General features: G+C 36.8%; 2 protein-coding genes across 7 annotated transcripts in view; one reads left to right on the top strand and one right to left on the bottom strand.

Annotated features, from left to right (window-relative positions):
- Nucleotides 1–4,578, top strand: part of CEBPZOS (CEBPZ opposite strand) — a 37,048-nt gene extending 32,470 nt beyond the window's left edge. For 4 of the 6 annotated variants that reach the window (XM_060412265.1, XM_042246272.1, XM_042246274.1 and 1 more), the window contains 4 exons: nt 1,258–1,373; nt 2,401–2,445; nt 2,995–3,079; nt 4,293–4,578. In XM_060412265.1, coding sequence (XP_060268248.1) covers nt 1,259–1,373; nt 2,401–2,445; nt 2,995–3,077 — 243 coding nt within the window. In that variant the 5' untranslated portion in view covers nt 1,258 and the 3' untranslated portion in view covers nt 3,078–3,079; nt 4,293–4,578. Of the gene's footprint in view, nt 1–1,257; nt 1,374–2,400; nt 2,446–2,994; nt 3,080–3,218; nt 3,460–4,292 lie in introns of those variants that run through there. The other 2 variants (XM_042246273.2, XM_060412264.1) reach the window with 1 other exon arrangement.
- On the bottom strand, nt 736–26,376 carry CEBPZ (CCAAT enhancer binding protein zeta). The gene is made up of 16 exons (XM_004006020.5): nt 26,178–26,376; nt 22,541–24,030; nt 17,410–17,641; nt 16,496–16,685; nt 13,769–13,857; nt 11,682–11,735; nt 11,000–11,102; nt 10,822–10,890; nt 9,736–9,802; nt 8,460–8,560; nt 7,958–8,015; nt 7,448–7,635; nt 7,005–7,094; nt 3,978–4,039; nt 3,790–3,871; nt 736–3,255 (listed from the first exon to the last, which is right to left on the bottom strand). Exons 1-16 carry the CDS (start codon nt 26,331–26,333, stop codon nt 3,119–3,121), a joined length of 3,168 nt encoding a protein of 1,055 aa, XP_004006069.4. The 5' UTR covers nt 26,334–26,376; the 3' UTR covers nt 736–3,118.
- Nucleotides 26,377–26,405: the final 29 nt, after the last annotated feature.

Here is a 26,405-nt window from a genome sequence, read left to right as displayed (position 1 = left end):
AGTAGGATAATCCTACCAAAGTATTTAATTACCCCCACCCTCAGACTGTTGAAAAGAAGCTAAAATTGAATGGAATGGGAGGAGAGCTGGTAGAGTATTACAGGCTGTGCCATTTCACGCAGAGAATGGACCAGTGTGACAAAGCATACACAGGATAATGCCGAAATCCTGAGTGTAAAAACCACTGGTTCTCCTGGCCTTCTTGACTTTGAGGCAGAGTAAGCACTTTGGTCTATATTTCATTTATTCAGTAAGAGTCAGGTATGCTATTTTCTTGTTATATAGATCTTCCCTTGTTAGCTTTTATCTTCGTGAAAGAGGATAAAGGTTCAAGCTGTTTCTTCTGATGGGCCTTAATCAAGAGTTGAAGCCTAGTCTTGCCACTTAGTGGGTGATCCTGGTCAGTGTTTCCCCTCACGCGCTCCAGGAGCCTCTTGTATAAAAGCCACTCGGAGTTGTCTGTAAAAGGGCAGATTACGGGCTGCCAACTCTAGACTTGCTGAATCAGATTCGGGATTGGGGAATTGCCCGTTGAGGCCCGAGAATATGCTGTTTTTTTTTTTCGGCTTTGCCTTGTGGTATCTTAGTTTCCCAACCAGTTATTGAACCTGCTTCCCCTGCACTGGAAGCATGGAGCCTTAACCACTGGACTGCCAGGGAAGTCAACAAAGAAGGTGCATTTTAAAGGCTTCTGGGTGATGTGACTAGTTTGAAAAAACTTGGAATAGCAACTCCTTAGCAGCAAGAACCAGTTTATTGCTCATCTTTATATAAAATGCTATGAACTATGGCACACACTTCAATATATTACATAAATGAAAACTTCCAGCTATAAAACATGTATTGATATAACCTTACAGAATAATCTTGCTTTTGTAGGCTACTTCATGAAGAACTCCACATATCATACTCATTAGAACATATCTTAATTCCTAGTTCAGCTAAAATGATTGACCCCATCTCCCACCATTCTGTATTCTTAGGCAGCTTAAAAATCTTGGTTCATAAATTGTTAGTTTTTGCAATGCCTTTGATTTTGTCTCCTCTCTGCTTTCTCTAATCATGTCTTTGGTTCACTGTGCACCTTAGGCGTGGAGATTGAAAACTAGGAAGTGAGACATGTCTAATACAACTTGGATACACTAACTTTGGGGTTTTATTCCTATGTAATCACTCAAACTATTGAAATGTACTGAAGTTCAGTGTTACTAAGTTTGACTGTGTTTACTCAGGTTTACATTTATTTGTTAAACTTAGGATGTCCCGTTCTAAGGGTCCACTGGCAAAGAAGATCTTTAAAGGAGTGCTAGTAGCTGAACTTATGGGCGTTTTTGGAGCATATTTTTTGTTTAATAAGATGAACACAAGCCAAGGTAATCATAATTCAGAAATTACAGTGCTTTTTAGGGGGGTGTACAGTTCACTAACATATTTTAGGTTAAATGGCTTTTTTGGAGAAACTGCTTCCTCAGAGTCAATGTATGAGGCATTTTATGGGCACAAGGGGAAGAAGCTAGGTGTTAATTATTGGTGTTATAGAATAAATGACTTACTTCTCCCCCACCACCAACAGTTAAATGTTTGTAGCCTAAAGAAAATGTTTCATACTTCCATGGATTTTCCTAATGGGAAGCATAGAGTAGGTGTCCTTGGTCTGGCTTAGTTTGGGAGTACAGATGGAAAAAATCCAGCCTGTCCATTACACCTCATTGACAAACTGAGGAAACAAGTAGCATAGCTGAACTGCCAAGTAACCAGTTGCTCATGTTAGAGAGTTCTCCTCTTCTTCAGTATTAGGCACTAACAGCCTTTCTCATGCCACTGGCCATCACTGAAAGTGCTTTGACATTTTGTGGGGGAAATTTCTTATTAGAGCCCTCAACTTTTAAAAATCAGGAAGTGTTACTTTCCCTTTCTCTAAAGCAGGGGATAGTCGTCCTGGGGTGGTGGCCATCTTTAACTTGTCATTGATCTTAAAGGATGTAAGGGTATAAAAGAAAACATACAAATGGTATTTAAAAGCAAAATAAGGTTTAAGGTCAACTTCAAAAATTGGGTGTAGTACAGTCTTATTTCTTTCTCTAGCAAGGTAAAATGGCATTCATAAAACAGTTCATAAAATTACACAAGGGAATTTCACATTAACACTGAAAATCTGCTTTTTAAATACTGTTTTGAAATAAATTACATCATATATATAGGTCAAATCTTAAAAACTCCAAAATAACAACAGAAGATTACCTATAAGTGCAGTTTTGACCCTATTTTAAAAAGATAGTTTCTCTAATTTATAGGATTCCTATCTTATAGACCCTAAGGCTAGCACTAAATTACGGCTCCACATGTTAACACAGTGAATTTCTAATCATGCCTAATTTTAAGACTTTTTTTTTCCATTAGATTTCAGGCATACAATGAGCAAAAAATTCCCCTTCATCTTAGAAGGTATGTTTTTCCGTAAGTAAAATTTGTGTGTACAAAGCAAAATTTTCAGGTAACCTTTATAAATCATTTATGACCAATTAAGGGTTAAATCACTTTTTAATTTTTTGATGTCAGTTTCCCAGTGATGGGCTGAATTCTTCTTCCAATGGGTTAGGAATGTAGACTTTGGAATGAGACTTACCTGAGGGTGATGGGAATCAAATCACTGCTTAAAACACAAAACTCATGTCTGGTTTGCTACTTTCTTGGAGCTTTTTCTTTCTCCATCAAGTAGAGGTAATAATGCCCATCTCATGAATTGTTATAAGGATTAAAAAAGTTAACATTATGTAATTACTTCAAACAGTATCTGGTATAAAGTAATGCTTAGTTAACAGTGTTCATTACAAGGATTAGTAGAGATTAGAGATGCTGGAGCTTACACACAACATATGTATCTTTTTCATCTTACTGTGCAGAAATAAGGGGGAACAGCTGGATTTTTTTCAGTATAGTTTAATTTTAACACTTTTACATGATTTTATAAATGACAGCTATTTTCATTTATAGTTTATTACAAATCCATTGAACACTCTGGAATGTATGGAATCAGAGAGCAAGATCAAGAAAAATGGCTGAGCAATAAAAATTAGGAGTAAGTGGAATTTTACTTTGTAATTTATTTAGAAAACACTCATTTTCTTTGCTTTTTAATTTTTTGAGTGGTTTTTGGCCTCTTTCTGAAATTTTTCTTCCTCTTGATGATGCTCTTCACATCTCTGTTGTGTAACCAGTCATCACGTTCAGCCTCCCATCTAAGCTGTTTGAGACCTTTGAGGGGGAAGAAGAAAGATGAGCACACTAGATTCTTGGGGGCTCCAAAGAACATCCTGAGTGACCGGAGCTTCCAGTCTGCCATGGCCTGCAGTCACTTCCCATCTGCTCCACAAACCCCTGCTTGTCTGTTGCTTTCCTTCTGTATTTATCATCAAAGATTTACTTACAAATAAACAACCAGGACAGGAAAGGAACAAATGCTCTGTTTTCTTTTCCCTGAACACTTACTGGTGAAAGAAGAGTAGCCAGTTAACTATCAATATCAGAAATAATTAAAAGGTGTTACTTAGCAAATTTATACTATATAAAAATAGCCTGCCTCCATTAAAAAAAAAAAAAGTAGTTTTTGTAGGCTATAGTCTTTTTTGCTGTAGTGTATTTTTAAGAAGTGAAAAAGTCATTCCTTCCAGGTTGTAAGGAATTATTTTTCCCTTCTTACTATCAAAAGGTCCTCTAAAAATATTTAGATCTTTAGAAATTATAACTTAGGACTATTTTAAAACCTCAATAAAAATTCAAGTTACTTACTTGCATTATCTTTGTTAGCCATGGCATTCATACCAATGTTATCAAACTTGGATCCCATATTTTCATCCAATAGGTGGCCAAACTTAAAAAGAAGAGTGGGGGTGGGGTGGGGCGGGGAATACATTTATTAGAAAACACAAAAAACAATGCAGAACAGCTAAGTGCTTAAAACAACACATTAGCCTTACCTCTTCAGCAGATACAAATAAGTTGGAGTCATCAAAGTCTCGTCTCTTTTTTTTTCTCGGTCCTAAAAAAAGTATAAGCCTACATTATTAAATTGTAAATCCAATAATTTTGTAGAAATAAGATCTTCAATGTAGTTTTGTTAATATATATTTATTTGGCTTAAAACACACAATTATAATTATCTTCTATGAGCATCATTAGGCAGCTGGCATTTAAAGACAGTAAAATAACTTGAGTTAGTATACAGTATTTTTTTATAACTTAATATCCTAATAGAACTGTTCAGGTGACAATAGTGTCTTCTTGTCTTTCAGATTTGACCATCAATCAAAGTTTGATTTCAAAGTATCAGGCAAGATTAAAATTCTGAAATTGACAAGGATGTATTTTCAATATTTAAGGTTAACTGTAAATTCTAAGTCAGACGTTTTGTTCCTTGGAGTAACTGTGAAGAAGTGATGGAGGGTTTGTTTATTGTGTTATAACTAGTTTTGTTTACTACTTGAAATAAAGTGGTTCTTAAAAAAACCTCCCCTATAATTCTAAATATATAAACCTTTCAAAACAGAATAATAAATAAAACATTTTTAATATTTGTTACATTTTTCATTTCCATTATAGTTTATTACAAGCTATTGAATATACAGTACTCTGTGCTATATACAGTAGGACCTTGTTTCTTATTTATCCCCCCTTCTTTCCTCTTTGGTAACCACAAGTTTGTTTTCTATGTCTGTGAGTCTGTTTTCTAAATGAGTTCAGTAATATTTTTTATTACATTTTAACTCACATTTAAAATAATTATCTCAAACTATACTAACTAAAAGTATTGCTTTTACCCATTTTCACTTTACCTGAAACAATATTCAAACTCTGTTATCAATGTTTCTGGTACTAACAGCCACTTAAAAAATCCCTGGTGCCCATTTGCAGTCACATGCTCCCTTCCATGGAAGGCTTCGCTTTTTCTGGCTATTTCATGTAAATAGGATCATGTGGTTCTTAGTGACTGGCCTTTTACTTAGCATAACTTTTTTTTTCCTGGCTGTGCTGCGTGGCTTGTGGTAGCTTCCCGACCAGGGATTGAATCCAGGCCCCTGGTAGTGAAAGCCTGGAGTCCTAACTACTGGACCGCCAGGAAATTCCCAGCAAAACATTTTTGAGGCTCATTCACCTTACAGCAAGTATCAATATTTCATGCCATTTTATTGCTGAACGATATTATATGGGCTGCTTCTATTTTTTGCTTGTACATTCAACAGACATTTGGTGGTTCCTACTTTTTGGCCATTATGAATACTGCTGCTACGAACAGTCATGTACGTGTCTCTGTATGCATATACCAGAGCCATTTTTGATAGAAGTTTCTAGAGCATTTCATCTTCCAAGGTGAAATGTGTATTATTTCAGAATTGTGCATAATGCTATTTTTCTCCTAAGCTAAAACTTCTACTAGTATAGTATCAGGAAAGGTCTGGGTTTTCATTCACCTACAGGCATATATCTAAAGCTTCAATTAGCAAGTACTTCTGCTGTGCTGCTTCCTTCAAGTCTGTTCTTTTAAAAAAGATTTGTTTATTCTTAGACTAGCCAACATTAGCAAGTGTAGGGTGAATTCCCCCACCCTCATCAATTCATCTGTTTGCTTCTTTCCTTTTTAAATCCCTTTGTTTCTTTTTTAAAAAAAATCAATTCTGTCACATATCATTTAATCTGTATCCAAAATATTATCCACTGAGATTTGATGTCTTTTCAGGCTAATATCTTCTGAAATGGCACTTTATTAAAAATAAGGTCAATGGGAGAGCATCTTTTAATACAACAGGCTCAGTAGGATTTAAAGCAACATATCTTTTCTGAGAGATTTTGAGGAAAACTGCCTTATGGGCATATGCTATTATTAAAAGTGTGACCTATCATTCAATGAAAGACAAAATTTGAATGGTAACACATTATGATGTAAATATGCATTAGGTAAATCTAAGAGAACTGTGATGCTAGCAGTATTTAAACTTTGTAGGGATCAACGTCTCTGAGGGACTACTACCCACTCAGAGTTGTTGTTAATATTTACTATCAAAAAGTTTTGTATTATTTTAACAAAATATTGTCAAGCATTTTAAACTTTGCAGATCTATTTTTATTCATTAGCATTTATGGCTGACCCTTGAAAAACGTGTAGGTTAAGGACACCAACCTCTGTGCAGCCAAAAACAGGAATATACCTCAACAGTCAGCCTTCCGCATCCTCAGATTCAACCGACCAAGGATGATGTAGCACTGCGGTATGTGTTTATTGCGGGGAAAAAAATCCTTGTACCAACGGACCCATTCAGTTTAAACTCATGTTATTTAAGGGTCAAATGTACCATAGTACTAGTAAGCAGAAATAAAGAGGCACTATAGTCAAAGTTTTTGTTTTTTTAAAGGTAGGTATGTGTGAATTTATCCACAAATTAAGGAATAAAATATTTGTATTTATTATAGTGCTTTCTACAGTTTTATCAAATAATATTATCACCTGATATAGTGTTTTCCTTTTATTAGTATCGCAGAAGTATTACACTAAAAGGCACAATCTGCTAGAATATACTTTAAAAAATATTAGAGAACAAGTTAAGAAATAAAAACTCTCATTTTACATATTTTTGAGATCAGAATCATTTGTCATGGCAGCTCTCATTAAAAAAAGAAAACGATGTTAATAAAGAGCATGGGTTTTTAAATAGATGGATCAGGTGGGAAGGTAAGAGCTGATAAAAGGAAAAATGCAACAGGTGTCTATGAAAATCCCGGGCTTACATTATTATTGAAGGTTTAAACATTCATGAAAAGATGATCCAGAGGTACTTAAATGAGAGGAGTGAATTCACAAAAGAAAATAATTGGAGGATGTGAAAACCAATAATTTATTAAAAATTCATAAAACTTATTACCCAATAGAACAGTTAATTTCCCAAAATGATAATGAACAATAGCTTTCACATGCAGTGCTTAGGTTTAAGAGACTAAATACATTTTCTTACCTTGAAATGACCCAGCAAAGTCAAAATCATTTGCACCTTTTCTCTTGTTTTTCTTATTATTGACTTTGAGTCTGACTTCATCATCAAGTTCTGTTTCCAAACAAAAACCCTGTTGTTACTAAGCAATTTAAAAAAACTGCTGCAGAACACTATGATGAATATAGATTAACTGTAACATTCTTGCAAACGACCACTCCAGTATTTTTAAAAGGCAGTATAACATGACAGGTCAAGAGGAATAGCATAAACAGCCTTGATATTGATTAAATAGAAGTCCAAAACAGAACTCAGCTGCTTAAAAACCCCAAAACTCCAGTGTCAAGGGAGACGGGAAGATCTTTAAATTTCTGGCTGATTTGAGTATAAATCTGAATACAATATTAAAAAACCTTTAGGAGAAAAACTAGCCTCTACTGAGGCAGAAAGTCTGTTTAAAGGTTTACCTGAAATGCCCTCATTCTCATCATCTAACACATCCATGAATGTTCCTCCATCTTCCTCAATTTCAGCGAATTCTTCATTCATACTTCCTAAGGAAACTTCATCATCATCCAAATTATCAAGGTCGTCATCTTCTGAATCTTCATCTTCTGAGTCATCCTTAGCTCCTTTTGCCTTCTTCTTCATGTTGCTGAAGAAAAATAACAATTTGTAAAGTAAACAAGGACTCTTGTTTTCTAAAGTAAAGTTTCTGTTTTCTTTCTGGTGACCAGCAAGGTGTTAGGCTATTAACAGAATTCAAAGGAGAGTTACAGACAGCTCAGAGCCTTTATTTAACATACTAACAAGCATTATAAAAGTCCCAAAATGAAAGTACTATATTTATTTCCCAAAATTCAATACTTTTCTCCTATATAACACATGGTCCTGTGCTCCACTGTTCTAAAAGACAAGAATTTGAGAAATGCTGGGAAAAAACAGTTTAAAAAAAAAATTTAAGAAACGCATATTACCTAGCGAAATCAAGGTCATCCTTTCCAGAGGTGAAACAATTATCATCTTCAAATGTGTCTGCCAGAAAGCAATATATAAATTGTGAGATACATCGAGAAATAACAAACTTGACACGTCTTATACCAAAATCAACACATATGACTGTTGTTTGTGATAAGTAAACACCAAGATGATATACATCTGACACTGCTGCTATTTTATTAATCTACACAAATCGATGTTCTATGCTGGCCTTAATTAAATCCCCAAACTAAATGGGTTCTGGTTAATTTTACCTTCTTTCTACAGCTCTTTTATGCAGTGAGGGAAAATGTCAAATAAGAGTATTTAGCGTCCTTTTTACTCCATTAGAACTGTTTTAAGTGCTTATTTTTAGTAAGTGTAATGTAATATGCAATAAGTGAGCTCAACGTAAACTTTAATAATTTCCCAATTTTTGCTTCCGTCTAAATTTCAATAACAATTTTCAAGCTCTGTGGATTATAAAGGTAAACAAATTACCAATCATCCTTTCAAATTCCTCATCGTCCACATCTTCTATACTTTCTTCATCTTCATTCCGTTTTTGTTTCACTTTAACAGTAGTAACTTTTTTATAATACCTAAAATAAAATGCATGTTATACATTGGTATTTGATGATTTTATCAAAGGGCCTGTTATACGATCATCAAAAGACTTACGGTCAATGCCACTAACAAGTGTAAAAGCTTTCAATTGAGCTGGCATATAAATGACTAAAATTTGTATTATAGAAAGTTTTAAATTCAAAACAGTTGGAAACTTTTGAAATGTGAAGGATAATAAATTTCAGTGATTTAGGCTTGGTTCTTCATGAAAACACCGTAAGTCACCTTAATTAAATGGCACAGTAAAAGGTGGTTTTAGTATCAACACTAAACGGTACAAGTATTCTAATGTTAGAAATGACCTCTAATCTCAATATTTTATCAGTTCAACCTATTCTTCTATCAGGTATAATGAAACTTAGCATTCTGCCAATAGGATCATACCCTCAAAATTCTTTACACAAAATGTTTTTAAGAAGCAAATCAAATCAAACCAAATTAACCAATCACCCAGATGAGATAACAGTTCCTTTACTATTATTACAAGGCATTAGTAGTAATACTCTTAATAGTAGGTTTAGGACTTATCTCCATAGTGCAAAAAGTCACTTCATTCATGTATGACTCTTTGCGAGCCTATGGACTATAGCCCTCCAGGCTCCTCTGTCCATGGGATTCGCCAGGCAAGAATACTGGAGTGGGTTGCCATGCCCTCCTCCAGGGGATCTTCCCATCCCAGGGCTAGAACCTGTGTCTCTTACGTCTCTGGCACTGGCAGGCGGGTTCTCTACCACTAGCACCACCTGGGAAGCCCTATCTCCAGAGTAGTGCAATGAATTTTGCTAATTCTACTTAGAGCCATGATTTAGACAAATAAATATGAGTTATTTATCATTATATTAGATTGATACAGATTTAAGCCTCTAAGAAAACTATTATACTAAAAAGAAACTGAAGATTAAATTTCACAAGATTCTTAAAATGTGTGCTAAATTGTTAAAAGAACAAAACCCTTAAATTTACTTGTTTTAGTTTCATTTAGATATCTTAACATTTAGCAAACTGAACATTTCTAAACTCTCCTAACAAAAATGGATTGACATATCCTTCAATTTGTCTAAGACAGGCCTACGTTAACAAAGCATTTATGGAATCTAAAAAATTTAAATTTAACAGCTCTTCAAATGAACCAGTACATTACATATATTACCTGTAGAAAAACACTTCATCTACTGGTATTTGGCTTTCTTCTTTTGCAAGGAACTCCTTACTGTTAACTAGGAAAACAAGTTAAAAAATTTAACTAATTATTTTTATGTTCCTCAAGCTTTTAAGACTAAGTAGAGAATACCTATAAGTTCTAAAGTCTCAAAATGTAAGGAAGTTGGAAAGAAGGCGTCTTATAATGTGAAGGACAGTCTGGAAAAGTCTGTGTGGAGGAAACCCAACATCTGAAATTTAATCGGCTACAATCATTTGTAGCCAACAGTGGATCACAGTGAAAAAGCACAGTTCTCTTGTCCTCCAGCTGCACCCAGGATCCAAACTTCAAGAGAAAAAAAATTAATAATCACTTTTACTGTTTCCTCATCAGCATAAAAATTTTCAGAATCATTTTGACTAAAAAGGGTATTTGGCTTCTCCAATTCCAACTCTAACTTTGGGTAAGTCTTTTTATGTCTCTGGACTTCTGTGAGATAAGTCAATTAAAATTAAATGATTTATAAGTTGTAACTGCATCTTAGACTCTGAACAAAAAGGAACTGGGATCTAGTATGTAAATAAATGTCTGCTATGAATACAAAGAGAATCAGATTCATAGGATGAGTACTAAATACCCATAGAAATCACTTTAAAATAACGCTCAGTGACAAAACTCTGTTGTAGCTATTCTGCCAAGCCCATATTAGAGAGCTTAAGATGGTCTGAACTATAAAAGATAATTATATATGGGGGGTGGGGTTGATGTCAGTGACAGAGCTATAGCTTTACCTATGGATGATACAAGAATAGCAAAATGTTAATTGTTAAAAGATGGGTGATGGTTATGGAGGTCGGGTGGGGTGGTGGGGGGAGGGTCCCTCATACCACTTGTGTATATACTTCGGATACGTTTGAAATGTTTTGCAATGTTTTGTTAAGTAAACTTGAAAATGTATACATTCTTGAACACAAAGATGGATAATATCTCTGATGCTTAGGTTTTATCCTGATAAGCAGAGCAAAGAATAACACACCCTGTGTGCTACTAACTTGTACTGCTGTCAGTTTGAAGTGTCCAAGGCTTTATACTTACCAGCAAGACTACGAATATCCTTCATAAAATGTTTTCTTTTTGGCTGCATCACAACACTGTCTGTGTTTTCTGAAATGTAAAATCAAGACAGTGTAATGTAAAACCTAATTATATATGTTCATGTTGTTTATCAAATATCAACAGTGAAAACTGAGACGTTTATCAAACAGAAGTTTACCTTTGCCTTTATGTGGCTTTGGATTTCGATATACAAATCGATCCAAGAACCTCATTAGTGTGAAATCCTGCAGTGGATCCCCCGAATACTCAATGTAATTTCCCTGAAAGATGAGGGGAGGGAATTAAGAACTTAACCTACTTAACTTAACATACTCACAGACACATACTTAGAGAAGAAACAAGAAAAACACAAGCATCTACTACATTGCTTCAAAGGCACAAATGTGCAATGAGATACCCTTCAAATATCTCTCTCATGAACATTACTCTTTCCTTGAAGAAATTAAGCGCACACTCATACATATTCTATAATGCACTGCTGATATGAATAGGCGAACAGTATTAATACTGTAGGTCATCTAACCATTAACCAGGAATCAAATGCTGAGTGACAAACATGGCAAAAGGCAAAGGGGAGGGTCCCCTTTCTCCAGGAGCAATAAATAATCAGGATATAATAAATAACTGTTGTGGTTCTATAATATCCATGTATTTCCACTCATCTCAGAGTGGGAAGAATTATCTGTTGCTCTTTATCAAACAAGTCATTGCTCCTTTATAACAGCAAAAAAACACACACAATTCTATCTAGTAGAGAAAACACTGACCAGTTACTGACTACTTCAAACAGGATTACTTATTTTCTTTAATTTCTTGTTTTCTGAATATTTGAGACTTACCTGAAGAATAGTCTTTGCGAAAAGGGCCACAGAAGGATGAAAATGCTCAGATAGCTGGAAAGAAATATGTGAGATAAGGTCAACTCCTACAAAAACTGCAGGTTATTTAAGAAAATCCCCCAAATTGAAACTGAAGCCAATATATCAGAAGAGTGATTCTCAAAATTCTGGTCTCAGGAACACTTTGTATACTTAAAAATCAAGGACCTCAAGAGCTTCTGTGATTTAAGTGGGATATATCTACCGATACTTTATTAGAAATTACAACAGATTAAAAAAATAAAAAAATAAGAAATTACAACAGAAAAAAATCTGAACACTTATAGTTCATTTAAAATTAATAATAAACCTATTACATATTAATATAATAACATAGAATGAAAAATAACTTTTTCAAAACAAACATTAGTGGTAAGAGTAGCATTATTTTACAGCATTGCAAATCTAATATCTGGTTTAAGAGAAGACAGCAGATTCTCATATCTACTGCTGTATTCCATGTTATTTTAGTTGAAATGTGTTTAGGAAATTTGGCCTCACACAGAGATATAGTTGGAAAAAATGGGGGATTAACCAATAGTCTTTCACATAAATGTGGATTTTTTTCCTTTGATACTATACCAAAGATGAGCTGCAACATGGAGTCTGAAACTCTATCAACTTTTGGTATTTTCTACTTAAAACTAACTGGTCTACAGTGAATGAATCTTTATCCATGCTTGACTTTAACACTGTGCACTGCTCATTTATAAAATACTGATTTTGTGAATTATGCAATTCTTCAAAATGTTGGTGACATTTAATTAAACATCACAAAAACCACAGTATCACCACGGATTTCATTAGAAAAGATACCAAGAAACTGTTAAGCTTAAGATGGTGGTTATAGGAGTTCTAAAATTTTAACCAAAGCTTGAATTTCATCATTGACAACAGATACTGTCAGCTGTTTCATTTGAAGTAAAAGATTTACTTCAGTCATTTTCAAGAAAATATCTCCCAAATACAAAAGTGTGAATGACCAGCCTGTCAACCAGTCTTTCATGAAAAAAGTAGCTAGCTGCATTTCCAACAATTATACAGGCGCTTTTCCTTGAGATGTGAGAAAACTCTCAAATTTAGGTATTCTGGGGTTAAAATAATAAAATCAACAACTTTCCTTGCTTCATCATACTTATGTGATACTGGCTTTCCTCCTCTCTTTCAAGTATATGCAATGAAGAATACAATGGCCATCAGCACAGCTTGGTACTACTGCATTTATTTCTGCTAAAGTCACCAGCAGTTTAGCCATCATTTCTTTAATACCACCAGTGCCTCATCAATAGTGACAAAGGCAAATAGTATCTTGGTATCACTTTCAAAGTAGTTGTGACCTTACAGATTCGCTAATAAGGTGTCAGGGACCCACAGGAGTCTGCCTAGGAAGACAAGTGCATCAGCAAAACTCCAGAAAGGTCAAACTCCAGAAAGGTTATTAGAAATGAGTTCCTCTTAACACATGTACAAGGTAACTTCGCTTGCAAACAGTTCTACTACCACAAATTTTTTCAGAGATATCCAACTGCTGTTAATATGGTTGCTAAGTCGTGTCCAACTCTTTGTGATCCCATGGACTGTAGCCCGCCACTCTCCTCTGTCCATGGAATCTTCCCAGCCCAGGGACTGGACCCGTATCTCTTGCATTGGCAGGCGGGTTCACCACCAAGCCACGAGGGAAGCCCTGAGGTATCCAATGCATACAGCAAAATGTATCCATTTTACAGAGCCATTATATACAACAGCATACTAACGGAAGCAAAATTTATTTATAGCCATGAATAATATCCTTATTTTGCACGCACATTATTTAAGATTTTCTACATGTGAATGCAAAAATGTATAAATTTAATGTTTATTACAGGCAACAGAAATATGGGTTATAAGGCATTACAGCCAGGTGACATACTTCAAATTGCTTATGCTGACTAATTTCTAAATACCTCCTCTATTTATCACTTACAAGAAAAATGGAAAAGAAACTATTAAATCCATGGGGGCAAACATATGGCAGAGATGAATTAAGAGACAATTTGGAATCACTTTACCTTTTTGAGTTCCCAAAGACTTGTATTTTCAGCTCCACAGTACAAAGGGTTTCTACTGAATGGATCATATGTGTTTAACTTTTTGCCACCTGTGAACAAAAATAAGAGTATTTCTCAAATGCTCTAGTCCTAGCCCAAGAGGTCACTAACCCACCAGGATTAATGCTGTCAGCGACAGCACTCTTCGTTAACTGGGCATTCTACCTGGATCAAAAACTCCAAGCCCACCAGAACTAAGGTAGCATCTGCTTTTGAATAAACCAGGCAGCATGTTGATCCCACTACTAAAAGCTCCCCTTCCCATTTATTTTAGGTCAATTAGATCCTAAGTGTTAAGATGACAAAGGACCTGAAGATGAAACAGGTCTGAATTCTTTTGGAACTTTACAGTGCAGTGAATGCTGCTGCTGCTGCTAAGTCACTTCAGTCGTGTCCGACTCTGTGTGACCCCGTAGACGGCAGCCCACCAGGCTCCCCCGCCCCTGGGATTCTCCAGGCAAGAACACTGGAGTGGGTTGCCATTTCCTTCTCCAAAGCATGAAAGTGAAAAGTGAAAGTGAAGTTGCTCAGTCATGTCCGATTCTTAGCAACCCCATGGACTGCAGCCCACCAGGCTCCTCCGTCCATGGGATTTTCCAGGCAAGAGTACTGGAGTGGGGTGCCATTGCCTTCTCCAGTGCAGTGACTACTCGTCATTAATTAATGCCTAGAAGTCAGTCTCACTTGGAACAGGTGTCATACTATCTTCTTCATGTTTTCAGCAACTCTGCATTACAAAACTTACAAGGAACCTTGAGAACACAGAAGGAACTGTCTGCTTCACAACGCACATACTCATCACCCTTCTAAAGGATTATTCCCTGGTTAGCCCTCTGATGGATTCTTTAAAAAACAACTTTCCTGGTGGCTACCATACTTTTCTTGTACACTTTACAGGCTAACTAAGGTTCAGACAGGTGAACTACTCTGACCAAGAGTTCCACAAGTTTGAAGAAATAGGTCTGGCAACTTTTAAAAATATGTGTTTTAATTGAAGGATAATTACTTTACAATCTTGTGGTGGTTTCTGTTACACATTGACAAACCAGCCATGGGTGCACGTGCCCCCATGCACATGTGTTCATGCACATGCTGAACCCCCCTCCCAACCCCATCCCTCTGGGTTGTCCCAGAGCACTGGCTTTGAGTACCGTTTCATGCATCAAACTTGTACTGGTCATCTATTTTACATACGGTAATATACATGTTTCAATGCTATTCTCTCAAATCATCCCACCCTTGCCTTGTCCCACGTAGTCTAAAAGTCTGTTCTTCACATCTATGTCTCTTTTGCTGCTTTGCATATAGGGTCATTGTTAGCATCTTTCTAAATTCCATATATATGTGTTAATACACTGTATTGGTGTTTCTCTCTCTGACTTCTGTCACTCTGTACAATAGGTTTCAGTTTCATCCACCTCATTAGAACTGAGTCAAATGTGTTCTTTTTTTATAGCTGAGTAATACTCCATTGTTAATACTTCCTTATCCATTCATTTGCCGATGGACATCTAGGTTGCTTCCATGTCCTAGCTATTGTAAACAGTGGCACCTTTCTTGATCCTCAAGGCTAGTGTGCTTTTCTTTTAGCCTTAAATGAAGAGGCTGCATTTCTACAATTTCTTTTGGCTCTAATATTCTATTAATAGATTCAATTCTATTGATGTGTGTATGGAACTCCTAAGTTTCTATTTGAGTTGGCCAAAAGGTTCCTTCCACCTTTTCTGCAACATTTCATGGAAAAACTCAAAGGAACTTTTTGGCCAACCCAATATACCAAAGAGTTTTCAACTCTCAAACACTTCTTTAAGGAACTACAGAGGGTAAATATGATGCTCAGACAAAATAACCACAAGTTTTATACTTCATGTGTGTGTTAGTCGCTCAGTCGTGTCCAATTCTTTGCGACCCCATGAACTGTAGCCTGCCAGGCTCCTTTGTCCATGGGACTCTCCAGGCAAGAATACTGGAGTGGGTTGCCATTTCTTTCTCCAATTATACTTCATAATATGTAACAAATACTGTTGTTTATAAGTCAAACTGTTGTATATACATGTGTTTTTTTCATATATGTTCCATGTAGGAAGCCTTTACATGTACAGATAAAGATCAAGAAACTAAACTCATTCAAAGGTATAAACTGACTACATTTACAGCTGAAGAAAGAGAGATCTACTGTGCATTTAACATGACCACAGTTTTCTCACTAAATCTTCACAACTCTAAAAGGTATTTGCTTTAATTTCTAAGATTTAAATTATTTAAAAATGTGTACTTATTATCTGTAGTTTAGATGCTAAGTTGTGTCCGACTCCTGCAACCCTATGGACTGTAGTCTGCCAGGCTCCTCTTTCTATGGGATTCTCCAGGCAAGAATACTAGGGTGGGTTGCCATTTCCTTCTCCAGGGGATCTCCCCAACTCAGGAATCAAACCTGGGTCTCCTGCATTGCAGGCAGATTCATTACTGAGTAAGCTACTTATTATCTGTAGTACGATTCATAAGTAAATTAATGATTCATTATGTTAAAAATTTTAGTTCTAAGACCTAAATATACCTAGTGATGAGAGCTCCCATCTAAAAGAAAACAATATTGAGAACTTCTAAAGTACATAATATTAATTTCTATTAAGATCAAAAGGGAATCCAAAGATTCAAGAGAAAACTTTAAAGATTTTAGCAACTCACCTTTTAAGTTATCAAAGTGCACCCAAGAAGCAGACTCTACCTTTTTGCTTCCCACATGACTTTCAGACTCAGTTTCTTCCGTCTCAACTTTTTTCACGGTATCTGTTTCTGTTTCTTTATCTACATCAGTGAATTTTTCTGCTTCTTCATCATCTGCTATGTCAATAAAATTTTCTTCCTCATCAGACTCCTAAAAAAATGGTTTAATGAATCTGGTTTAATCAACTGGAAGTCCATATTCAATTATGTGAGGTGGTTTTGAAGAAGACTCACTTACTGCAATTCTGATGAAACATGAAAGTTCCAAAAATGAAATTTAGATGAGAGACCATATTCTTATTGCTAAATGGAATAAAGCTTTGAATCAAGAATCCATGAGACTTTGAAAGCATTCAGCCCTCAAATTTTTGACTTGTTATAAACAAACAACTTATAAGGCAGGTGATATTATGTCCATTTCACAACTGAGGAGACAGGTTTAAGAGATCTGCTAGTTCTAAATCTTTCATGCTGCTGTTGTTCAGTGGCTAAGTCCTGTCCAACACTCTGCAACCCCACTGACTGCAGCATGCCAAGCTTCCCTGTCCTTCATTATCTCCCAGAGCTTGGTTAAACTCATGTCCATTGAGTCAGTGAGGCAATCTAACCATCTTATCCTCTGTTGCCCCCTTCTCCTCCTGCCATCCGTCTTTCACAGCATCACAGAATCCCACTTTATGGCAGTTTATTACCAGTAAAGGGTCAAGCAATATGCCCACCGAGCTGACTTCACACCAGGGACTAAAATTCAGGTCAGTCTGATTCCAGGACTCACATGCTCCAAGGAACTGAGTATGTTACTGTCATCAAAGCAAAGAAAAATACCAAATATAGTTCAGAACCCACTGGATTTAAAAAGCAGTTGTAAAGTATACCGGATGATCATCCAGTTGACTTCTTAAACCTGGTTTTGCTTTGAGGATCTCAGATACAAGATACAAAGCTCCACATATAAATGGTGGCATCTGTTCACAAGTGACTTGAAGTAACCTCTTCACAAAAGCCTTCACCCTCCGCAACACGATGTCAGCTTTCAGAGACTTGTAGACAAGGTTAAGAAACATGGCTTGCTTAGAACACAACATCAACCCCGGATCCAGCATCTTCCTGCAAAAGAGAAACAAGAGCACATGTTTATTTATAAAACATCCCCAAACCCAGCAACTAACAAATATCATCTTAGGGATAGCCTTCCCACTTATTCTAGAACAAGAGATCATTTCTGTCCTAAGAAGTAAGGTGGAAGTGAATAACCAGAACAGGAAGAATGATGATAGTACCAGAGGGAAAAAAATCCACAGGAGGAGGAAACTTTTTTTGGGTTTCTTTTTTCTTTTCCAAATGGTTTTCCATTCTCTAGACCAACAGGGCACCTCCCTAACAGTATAACTTTCATATAGATACAGATCTGTTCATGGAAGGCTAATCCAAAACCAAACAATGAAAACTGCCCTTTGAAAGCAGTGGACTAGACCAGGGTTCTTATCCTTGCATCACTACCGACTAGCTGGGTGACCGAGGCTGCCTCCACACAGTTCGGGTGAAGACCATACGTGTGTAGTGGAAAACTGAACCGTGTGACTCCCTTTGAATGTACTAACTGTATAACTCCTTGCTATACACACTATTCTCTCTGTCCAGAATGCTTTTCTCCAACTGTCTGCACATTCATAGATTCCTTCATTATTCTTGGTCCCATGTTTATGTTCTTTATAGTTTAACATGTTTTGTTGCCTTTCTTTTTACCCCTCAAAGTCCAATGAAACAGGGACTGTGCCTGTTATTCACTGCTGTCACCCTAGTGCCTTGCACTTAATAAGCACTAGAATGTTGAATGAACAAATGGTTCATGATATGCTAAGTGGATGTTCAATATACCTTGTAACCGCAGATTGCTCAGTCTCTCACTAGGAATACAATCCAATGTCAGACAACTCATTTTTGCCAGAAAACGAGCACCTTCTTTATCCACAGCTGAAATCTAATGTTTAATTTCTAACTATTAATTTTACTATCGCCTTCTGATGCAACACAAGTAACAAGAGCAAAAATAAACCAGTGGGACCACATCAAACACTTCTTCACAACAAACGAAACAAACCATCAACAAAGTGAAAAGGCAACCTATGGAATGGGAGGAAATATTTGCAAACCATGTAACTGATAAAGCAGTAGTGTTAGTTGCTCAGTTCAGTTCAGTTCAGTTGCTCAGTCGTGCCCAGCTCTTTGCAACCCAATGGACTACAGCCTGCCAGGCTCCTCTGTCTATGGGATTCTCCAGGCAAGCATACTGGAGTGGATTGCCATTCCCTTCTCCAGAGGATCCTCGTGACTCAGGGATCAAACCCAGGGCTCTGCATTGCAGGCCGATTCATTACCATCTGAGCTACCATGAAGATCCAATCTCTGATAAAGGGTTAATATAAAAAAACATGTAAGGAACCTCATATAATTTAACAGCAAAAATCTCCCAAAAAATCCAACTAAAAAATGGGCAAAGGATCTGAATAGACATTTTTCCAAAGAAGAAATACAAATGGCCAAAAGGTACATGAAACAGGTGCTCACCACCACTAACCATCAGAGTAATCAAAACCACATTGAGATACCAACTCACACTGTTAGGATGGCTATTATAAAAAAGGCAAGAGATAACACTGAAAAGGACATGGAAAGAATGGAATCCATATACACTGGTGGTAGGAATATAAATTGGCACAACCATTATGGAAAGCCATAAGGCAGATCCTCATCAAATTAAAAACAGAATTACCATATAACCCAGCAACTCCGTTTCTGGGCATATACCAAAGGAAATGAAATCGTCTGTCAAGGGATATCTGCACTCCCACGTTCACTGTATTATTCACAACAGCTGAAGTATGGAAACAACCTGTGTGTGTGTTAGCAGATGAATGGATGAAGAAGATATGTTATATACACACAATGGATTATTATTCAGCCATGAGAAAGAAGTCCCACTTGTGACATGTATAAACCTGGAGAGCATTATGCCTAATGAAGTAAGTCAGAAAGGCAACTACTCTGATTTCATGGATAAATAGAATCTTAAAAAAACAAAATATCAAATTCATAGAAAACAGAGAAAAGACTGGTAGCTGCCAGTGGTAGTAGGTGGGGAGCAGGGAATAGGGAGATGTTGGTCAAAGGGTGTAAACGTCCAGCTTCATGGTGAATATTTAATGATACCTTACTGTAGACTTGAGATTTGCCTAGAATAGATCTTTAGCACTCTAACCCCTCCAAGGAGTAACTATGTAACTACATGAAGTAATGGAGGTGTTAATGAACTTGAAGATGGTAAACATCACAATGTATACATGTATCAAATCTTCACTCAGTGCTTTAAACATACAATTTTATGGGTCAATAAATTGGTTACACAACAAAGTAACCTAAGTATACTTCTACAGCCTTTCAAATACTTGACCCTTTACTATAGCTATTATTTGTCCTTCCGGCACCACCCCCCCACCCCCCCATCTCTCTTTGACAGGCTACTGAACTATTATCTCATGTAACTTTTAAATTCTCTTTTTATCCTGTTTGTTGAATCCTAGAGATGCTCCAATTGGTCTGGACCCCCAGACATTAGAAAACCCAGGATAAACACAATCCTCCAGATATCCACTCCAACAGCAGAATCATCCCTTTTGTTCTAAGCACTTTTATTTTTTTTACTAACACTACAAAAGAAAACATTTGACCTTGTGAAGCATATTTTCGTATTCTTCACCTATCTAGTTTTCCCCATTTTGTCAGCTCCACAATTCTAGTACCTATTGGTGATATTCTGAGATAGTCAATGTTATTCAAATAATTTTTTATTTTGGCTGTACCACATGGCATGTGGGTACTTCCCTGACCGGGAATGGAACCTGGAGTGGAAGTTCAGAGTCCCATCACTGGACTGCCTGAGAATTCCCCAAATAAACTCTGATATTCCACTTTTTTCTCATTTTAATTTTTCAACACTTCCATCCATTCTGCCACTCATTTTTATTAAAAAAAATTTTTTTTTCATTCTGCCACTCATTTTTAATACGTTCCATTACACATCAATAGAAATATTTGAGAATTTACACAGATGTGTTTCCACCATTTGACAGAGTATGTTACTGAAGGTTTTGATAAATTTGTTTTTGTAAACCAAATTATTTCATTTCTTTTATGCCTCAATTAATAGCAGGAAATTTTTATTTCAAGTATTTTTAATAAAATCAAGAGAAAATAAATACTTTAAAAACCTTAAAAGGCCTTTGAAGTAATCCATCTGTGAGATCTCTTGGCAAGCAATAATTTGAAGAGTTTAAGAATGCACTCCTCAGACATATTAGACCCCTGTGTTGAATGCATTCCTCAGACTTTAGACCCCTGCGTGCAACACTAAGATGTTAAATTGATATTAGAAAAATGTCTTCCAATAGATTTCAAACTTTCCAAAAACTAGAAATTCTTATGACCCTCAAAAGTTGCTAAAGAACCTAGCCCTGAAACTTCTACACTTTCAGCCTTGGAAGTCCTTCCAAACTAAAAAATTAAGGATTACTTAAATTTTTTTTTTAATTTTTCATTTTTGGCTGTGCCTCATGGCTTACAGGATCCTAATTCTCCAACCAGAGGTTGAACTTGGGCCACAGCAGTGAAAGTGCTAAGACGAAACCACTGGACCACCAGGGAATTAGGGCTAGAGTACTTAGTCTCTTAAGAATTGTGGAAAGAATTTTGAGTTTTTTAAAAAATCTATCAGCCCAATCAGTACCATGAAACACCATGAACTCCAAGTCACTAAGCCTGGATTTGCCACCTAAGTTGACCTCATGCTGTCTGTGTGACCTTGCACAAATTATTGCACCTCACAGACCTGAGAGCTCGTAAAAGGATTAAATTGAAGAATTGTAAATGGGTAATAATGATAGCAGCCAGCACTTACAGAGCACTGAACCATGTGCTGGGCTGTGTTAAAAGCACAGCATACACTGACAATTACTTGGGTTTACAAATACATGAACTCACTATGGCTGATTCATGTTGACATTTGGCAGAAACCAACACTATCCTGTAAAGCAATTAGCCTTCAATAAATTAATTAAAAAGTATATTAAGTCATTAATCTTATTAAAACCTCAGTTCTATCATTGTTTAGCTGTGTAGCTGTGGCGAAGTTTCATAATCTTCATTAAAAACCCTATGAGATAGGTGCTTTCCTTTTCATTTTACAGACAAATAAAAGCACAGTACAATGGGATCAATCATGTTTACCAATAGGGCTTTAATGAAAATTAAAGCAATTTGTCCTTTGGATAAACTATAGGACTCAAATCTAGGCTTAGATCTAAGATATTAACCACTATATTATTGCAAGCAGTATGTATGTAAAATTAGAAAAATGAATTAGAAATACATAGTTTGTTGTACTTCAATAGTTGCCAAGTATACAAACTTCAAAGTATCTGCCCTGAATGGGTGCATTGCAGGACAGTTGCAAATTCAGTAATTCTAGTACCAAAATCTTAATACTAATATTTTAAAAAATATTCCCAAACCACAATGCTCCTCCTCAACCTTCCTATGTAAAAACTTTGTTTACCATTTATTTGTCTTCCCCAACAGGAATGAAAGTGTTTTAGAGGTGGGAAATTTATTTATTGTGCTATATCCTGAGTTCTTGAATAGTACCCAGCACATAGCTGACACTCAAAAAATTCTTGTTGAATGAACAACTAAATGGCAGTGTGAAGGACAGGAGGAAAGAAATACAGGATCAAGGATGGGGACTTCTCAAAACAAAAAAATAATAAATGATATATTCAAAGCATATTAACATAGATGCCCAACAGGGAACTAAAGATTAAGTGACTCAAAAGCTGGTGAAGAGCAAGTTACTGAGGGGTGCCAAAAACCCTACTTTCTTTCTACTGCCCCCCAGACAGGCACTGCAGTATACCACATTCTCATTCACGTATTACAATGCTAAGTACTTACCGATATAATGCTGCATAATATCGATCTGATATTGTCTGCTGAGAATTCATGACTTGGAAGAGTAACATTAAAGCCTGCACACTGGTATTAAAATTCACAACATGCAGCACTCTGAAAAGTGTATCAACCTGCTCCCTCACTTTGTCATCACCAGTCTGGGCATAGGGGTATGCCCTATTCACTCCTGTTAAAAGGGCACTGAGCATTTTTGATTGAATATCTTTTTTCTTGATGCAAGTCCGAAAAAAACAAAAATAAAGAGTTATTAATTTGTTAGCTAGTTCACTTTCTTCATGAGAGAGGACCATTTGATTTAAAAAGCAAATTGCATAATACTGGGCTTTGGAGCTGATATTTGAGCGGAACAGCAGTCTCTCTACTTCACCACACACAACTCCTTTCATGTTGGGATGTTTACAAAGCAGTGTCTCTAAGAGATGGGAGGCTTTGGTGGCTATTCTGTTCTGAGGATCTCCCAGTTTATTTACCACCTGCACAAGAAAGGCCTTTTCTTCCTCAGGTTTGTTACAAAGAAGCTCGTGAGCCACCATGAGGGCTCGAGTTTTGGTGGCTACTAATGAATCATGACTTAAAGTTTCTAAGACTTGCACAAATTCAGCCACTAAGTGTTTCAGCTGGTGTTCAAAATACCATAATATGAGTCTTCTGTCTCTGGAGTCCCTGTTGCCACTGGACAACTGCTCTAGTTTGTTGAAAGGATGCTGGCTGAAAACCCGTAGCTTTCGATTATCTGGCAAAAGGTCTGTAATGAGTAACTCTTTGAAAGTATCCAAAGCCATGAGGCACTGCTGTTTGCTGCCCTTCTTTTTAACAAGGTTCACGAGAGTTTCCACAAACTGGAGTGTATGAATAGCATCATCCTGAATTAGAAGAATCATGGCTGCCATTCTGTCACCTAGAGTCCCTGATGATACAATTGCCTTCATCCAGGCAGAAGAGGCTCCCTTTTGGTTATTCGTCTTATTTTTGAATAAATTGATTTCATGTTCATACAGCTTCTGAGCCAAGGCTTTGTACTTAGACACAACATCCCGAGGCTGGGGTTCCAAACAATATTCATTGCTATACTCCAGATCATACCATTTGCCGCCAGACTTAAGTAACAATGTCTGTCTCTCAAAAAATTCAAAGATGTCCTGTTGCTTATCTTTCTTTGCTTTTGTTATGGCACTGTTGTTCTCATCAGAATGCTGTTCTGGCCTCTTCTTATTTTTCACCTTACTTTCACTTTCTGCTGCTTTTTGCTTTTTACTATCTACTTTAGATACTCTTGCTTCCTTCTTGCTGGCATCTTCTTTTTTAGCTGGTTGATCTTCTTTAATTAAGAAAGCTTTTGTGTACTTGGCCAGACTAAGATTCTGAATAAATGTTTCCAGTTCACCTTGCTGAAGATCATCAATTGCTCCTTTTTTGCCTCCATCTACAACTTCCTCATTCTCATCCAAAGCAGCCAACATAAGATAATCTTGCTGCATAGAAACATATGAAAAGTGAAAAATAAATTACAAATCTAAGTTTAATTAAAACTTCAAAAGTTAATGATATTTATATTGCTGAAATCAATTATCCATGAAATTGAGTTATCTTAGTATTGCCTGGGCTCCCTTCCACACCCAAAGTACTTGATAAAGCAAAGATTTAAGTGCAAAGGGAATTCTCTGGCAGTCCAGTGGTTAGGACTCTGCGCTTTCACTGCCTTGGGCTAAGGTTCAAACCCTGGTCAGGGAACTAAGACCCTGCAGGTCAAGTGGCACAGCCAAAAAAAAAAAATTAAATGTGAAAAACAAAACCACAGAGTAAAACAGGAGAAAACACAACAACAACAAAAAAAAAAGTAGGGAAAAATTCTAAATATGACATAAAACTCAGGTCCGATATGGATAGAATAGATAAATTTACCATTCTCTCATACACACAAAACATATACAAAAATCAGAAGATAAGTTGGAAAAAAACAGTAACTGGCAACTCATATCAAAGTAATCTGGCTTAATATTTAACATAAAAGTTCCTATTCATCAGTTAAGGAAGTGACAATCCAACAGAAAGATGTGCAAGTATATAAACAAAAAAGAGGTTCCTTAAAAAAATGAAAAGATGCCTAACCTCACTCACATTTAAAGAAGTCCAAATTAAAATCACAATGATATATCCATTTTTAAACACATCAGACAAGCATAGATGATACTAAGACAGGTGGTGCTGGGGAGAGGGTGAAGGAAAAAAAGCACTTTCCCATATGGTCTATGGAACTTCTTTATGGAAAGCAATTTGCCAACTTCAATCAAAATACCTGACATATTGACTCAGCAGTTCCATTCCTATAAGTTTAGGTGTATATACATCCACTTACTAATGGGGGGAAAGATATACATATTCAAGGCTATTTACCGAAGCATTATTTAAAATAGGAAAAGACTGACAAATATTCACAATAAATGGCTGGTTAGACAAATTAAGATAATGATTTATGCTGACATAAAACCAATGACAGAACTTTATATACTGATATGGAAGCATCTCTGAAACAGTAGGAAAAAGATCTAAAATGGTATAGATATACTATACCTTTTGTGTAAAAAATAACACATGCAGGGGTGTGTGTATTTGTTTGAAAGACACTAAATGATTGCTTCCTGAAGAAACTGCATGGCTAGAGATTAAAGTGAGAAAGAAGACCTTTCATTATGCACTTCCTCCTGTAAAATGTAACCCAAGTGCAGACCAAACTGTCAGTCTGCCCAGGAAAACTGCATTTCTCCTGCCTCTAATCGCTGACCCCACTCCGCCCCCTCCCACACTGCCCAGAAAAGTCTACCCTCAAAACAATTAATACAAAGCCAAACTGTCACATACTTACTCCAAATCTTCTAAAGGTTTCCCATAAAATGGGAGCATAATTCCACCCTCTTATGTCTCTGCCCTCATTTCTTACCGCTCTTCTCTCACCTCACTTGACCTCAGCTGCACTATTCTACTGTTCCTGGGACAACAAAACCAAAGGGCTCACTCCTTTCTTCCCTCCAGTTTTCTGCTCAAACACCTCAGTGGTGGATTCCTCAGTCACCTAAGTTAAAACTGTAACGCCCTTTCCCACTCATTATCCTTCCTCGTTTTAGCTTTCGTCATACTCAGCGTTTGATGTACTGTGTATTCCAAAGTTTGGTTATTGTTTCATTAATATGTAAATTCCAAGAGGGCAGAAAGATTCTTGAGCGTAAAGTGAGCACGTGTGTGTACTTAAGTTAAAATTCTAACACCAGTGGGATCCCAAACACGGATGTCAAGAGGTCGGAACAACAAACAGTCCTCTCCGATCTGATGGAGTGTCATTTATATACTACTACGTCAATAAAAACAAAAGATCACCTACATTTTAAGAAAAGACACGGCAAAAAAAAGTTCAATGCTAAACGACATTTTTCTTGCAATATTACGGGAAAGAAGTGCAGGAAACGCACAGAGTACATTTCGAAGCTGGAATCTGAGTCTGCGACGCCCTCCCGCTCCGCAGCTCAGGGACTGCTGGGCCACTTGACCCGCCACTCGCGGGACAATTCCACTCGCGACCCCTCCACGCGCCTGTTTCCTTTCTTTGGGAGCCCGAGGCCATTACCTTGGTGCCTCCGAGCCGCAACACCTCCTGAAGAGAGAACGCATCCTCGGTTTCATCGTTATCATCCTCTTCGTCTTCGTCCGAATCTTCTAGCCCTTTCTCCGGGCCCCAGGGCCGCTTGGCATGGAACTCCAAAGGTTTCTCGGCTGCCGCCATAGCAAGCGAAGCACGCGCGCAAGACCCCTAGCTTTCTTCCGCTAGGCCGAGTGACGTACTTCCTGTAGGGGG

The sequence above is a fragment of the Ovis aries genome, chromosome 3 (assembly GCF_016772045.2).
Source record: "Ovis aries strain OAR_USU_Benz2616 breed Rambouillet chromosome 3, ARS-UI_Ramb_v3.0, whole genome shotgun sequence".
Lineage (NCBI taxonomy): Eukaryota > Metazoa > Chordata > Mammalia > Artiodactyla > Bovidae > Ovis > Ovis aries.
The sequence above is the reverse complement of the archived record's forward strand: the minus strand, read 5'-3'. Positions and strand labels throughout refer to the sequence as shown.

Coding starts and splice junctions, on each gene's coding strand:
- CEBPZ (XM_004006020.5), bottom strand. CDS start 26,333: ATGGCGGCAGCCGAGAAACCTTTGGAGTTCCATGCCAAGCGGCCCTGG. Junction 13,858..16,495: donor GCACTTTGATAACTTAAAAG/GTGAGTTGCTAA, acceptor TTTTGTTCACAG/GTGGCAAAAAGTTAAACACA. Junction 8,016..8,459: donor GGAATTTGAAAGGATGATTG/GTAATTTGTTTA, acceptor GCTTTCTGGCAG/ACACATTTGAAGATGATAAT.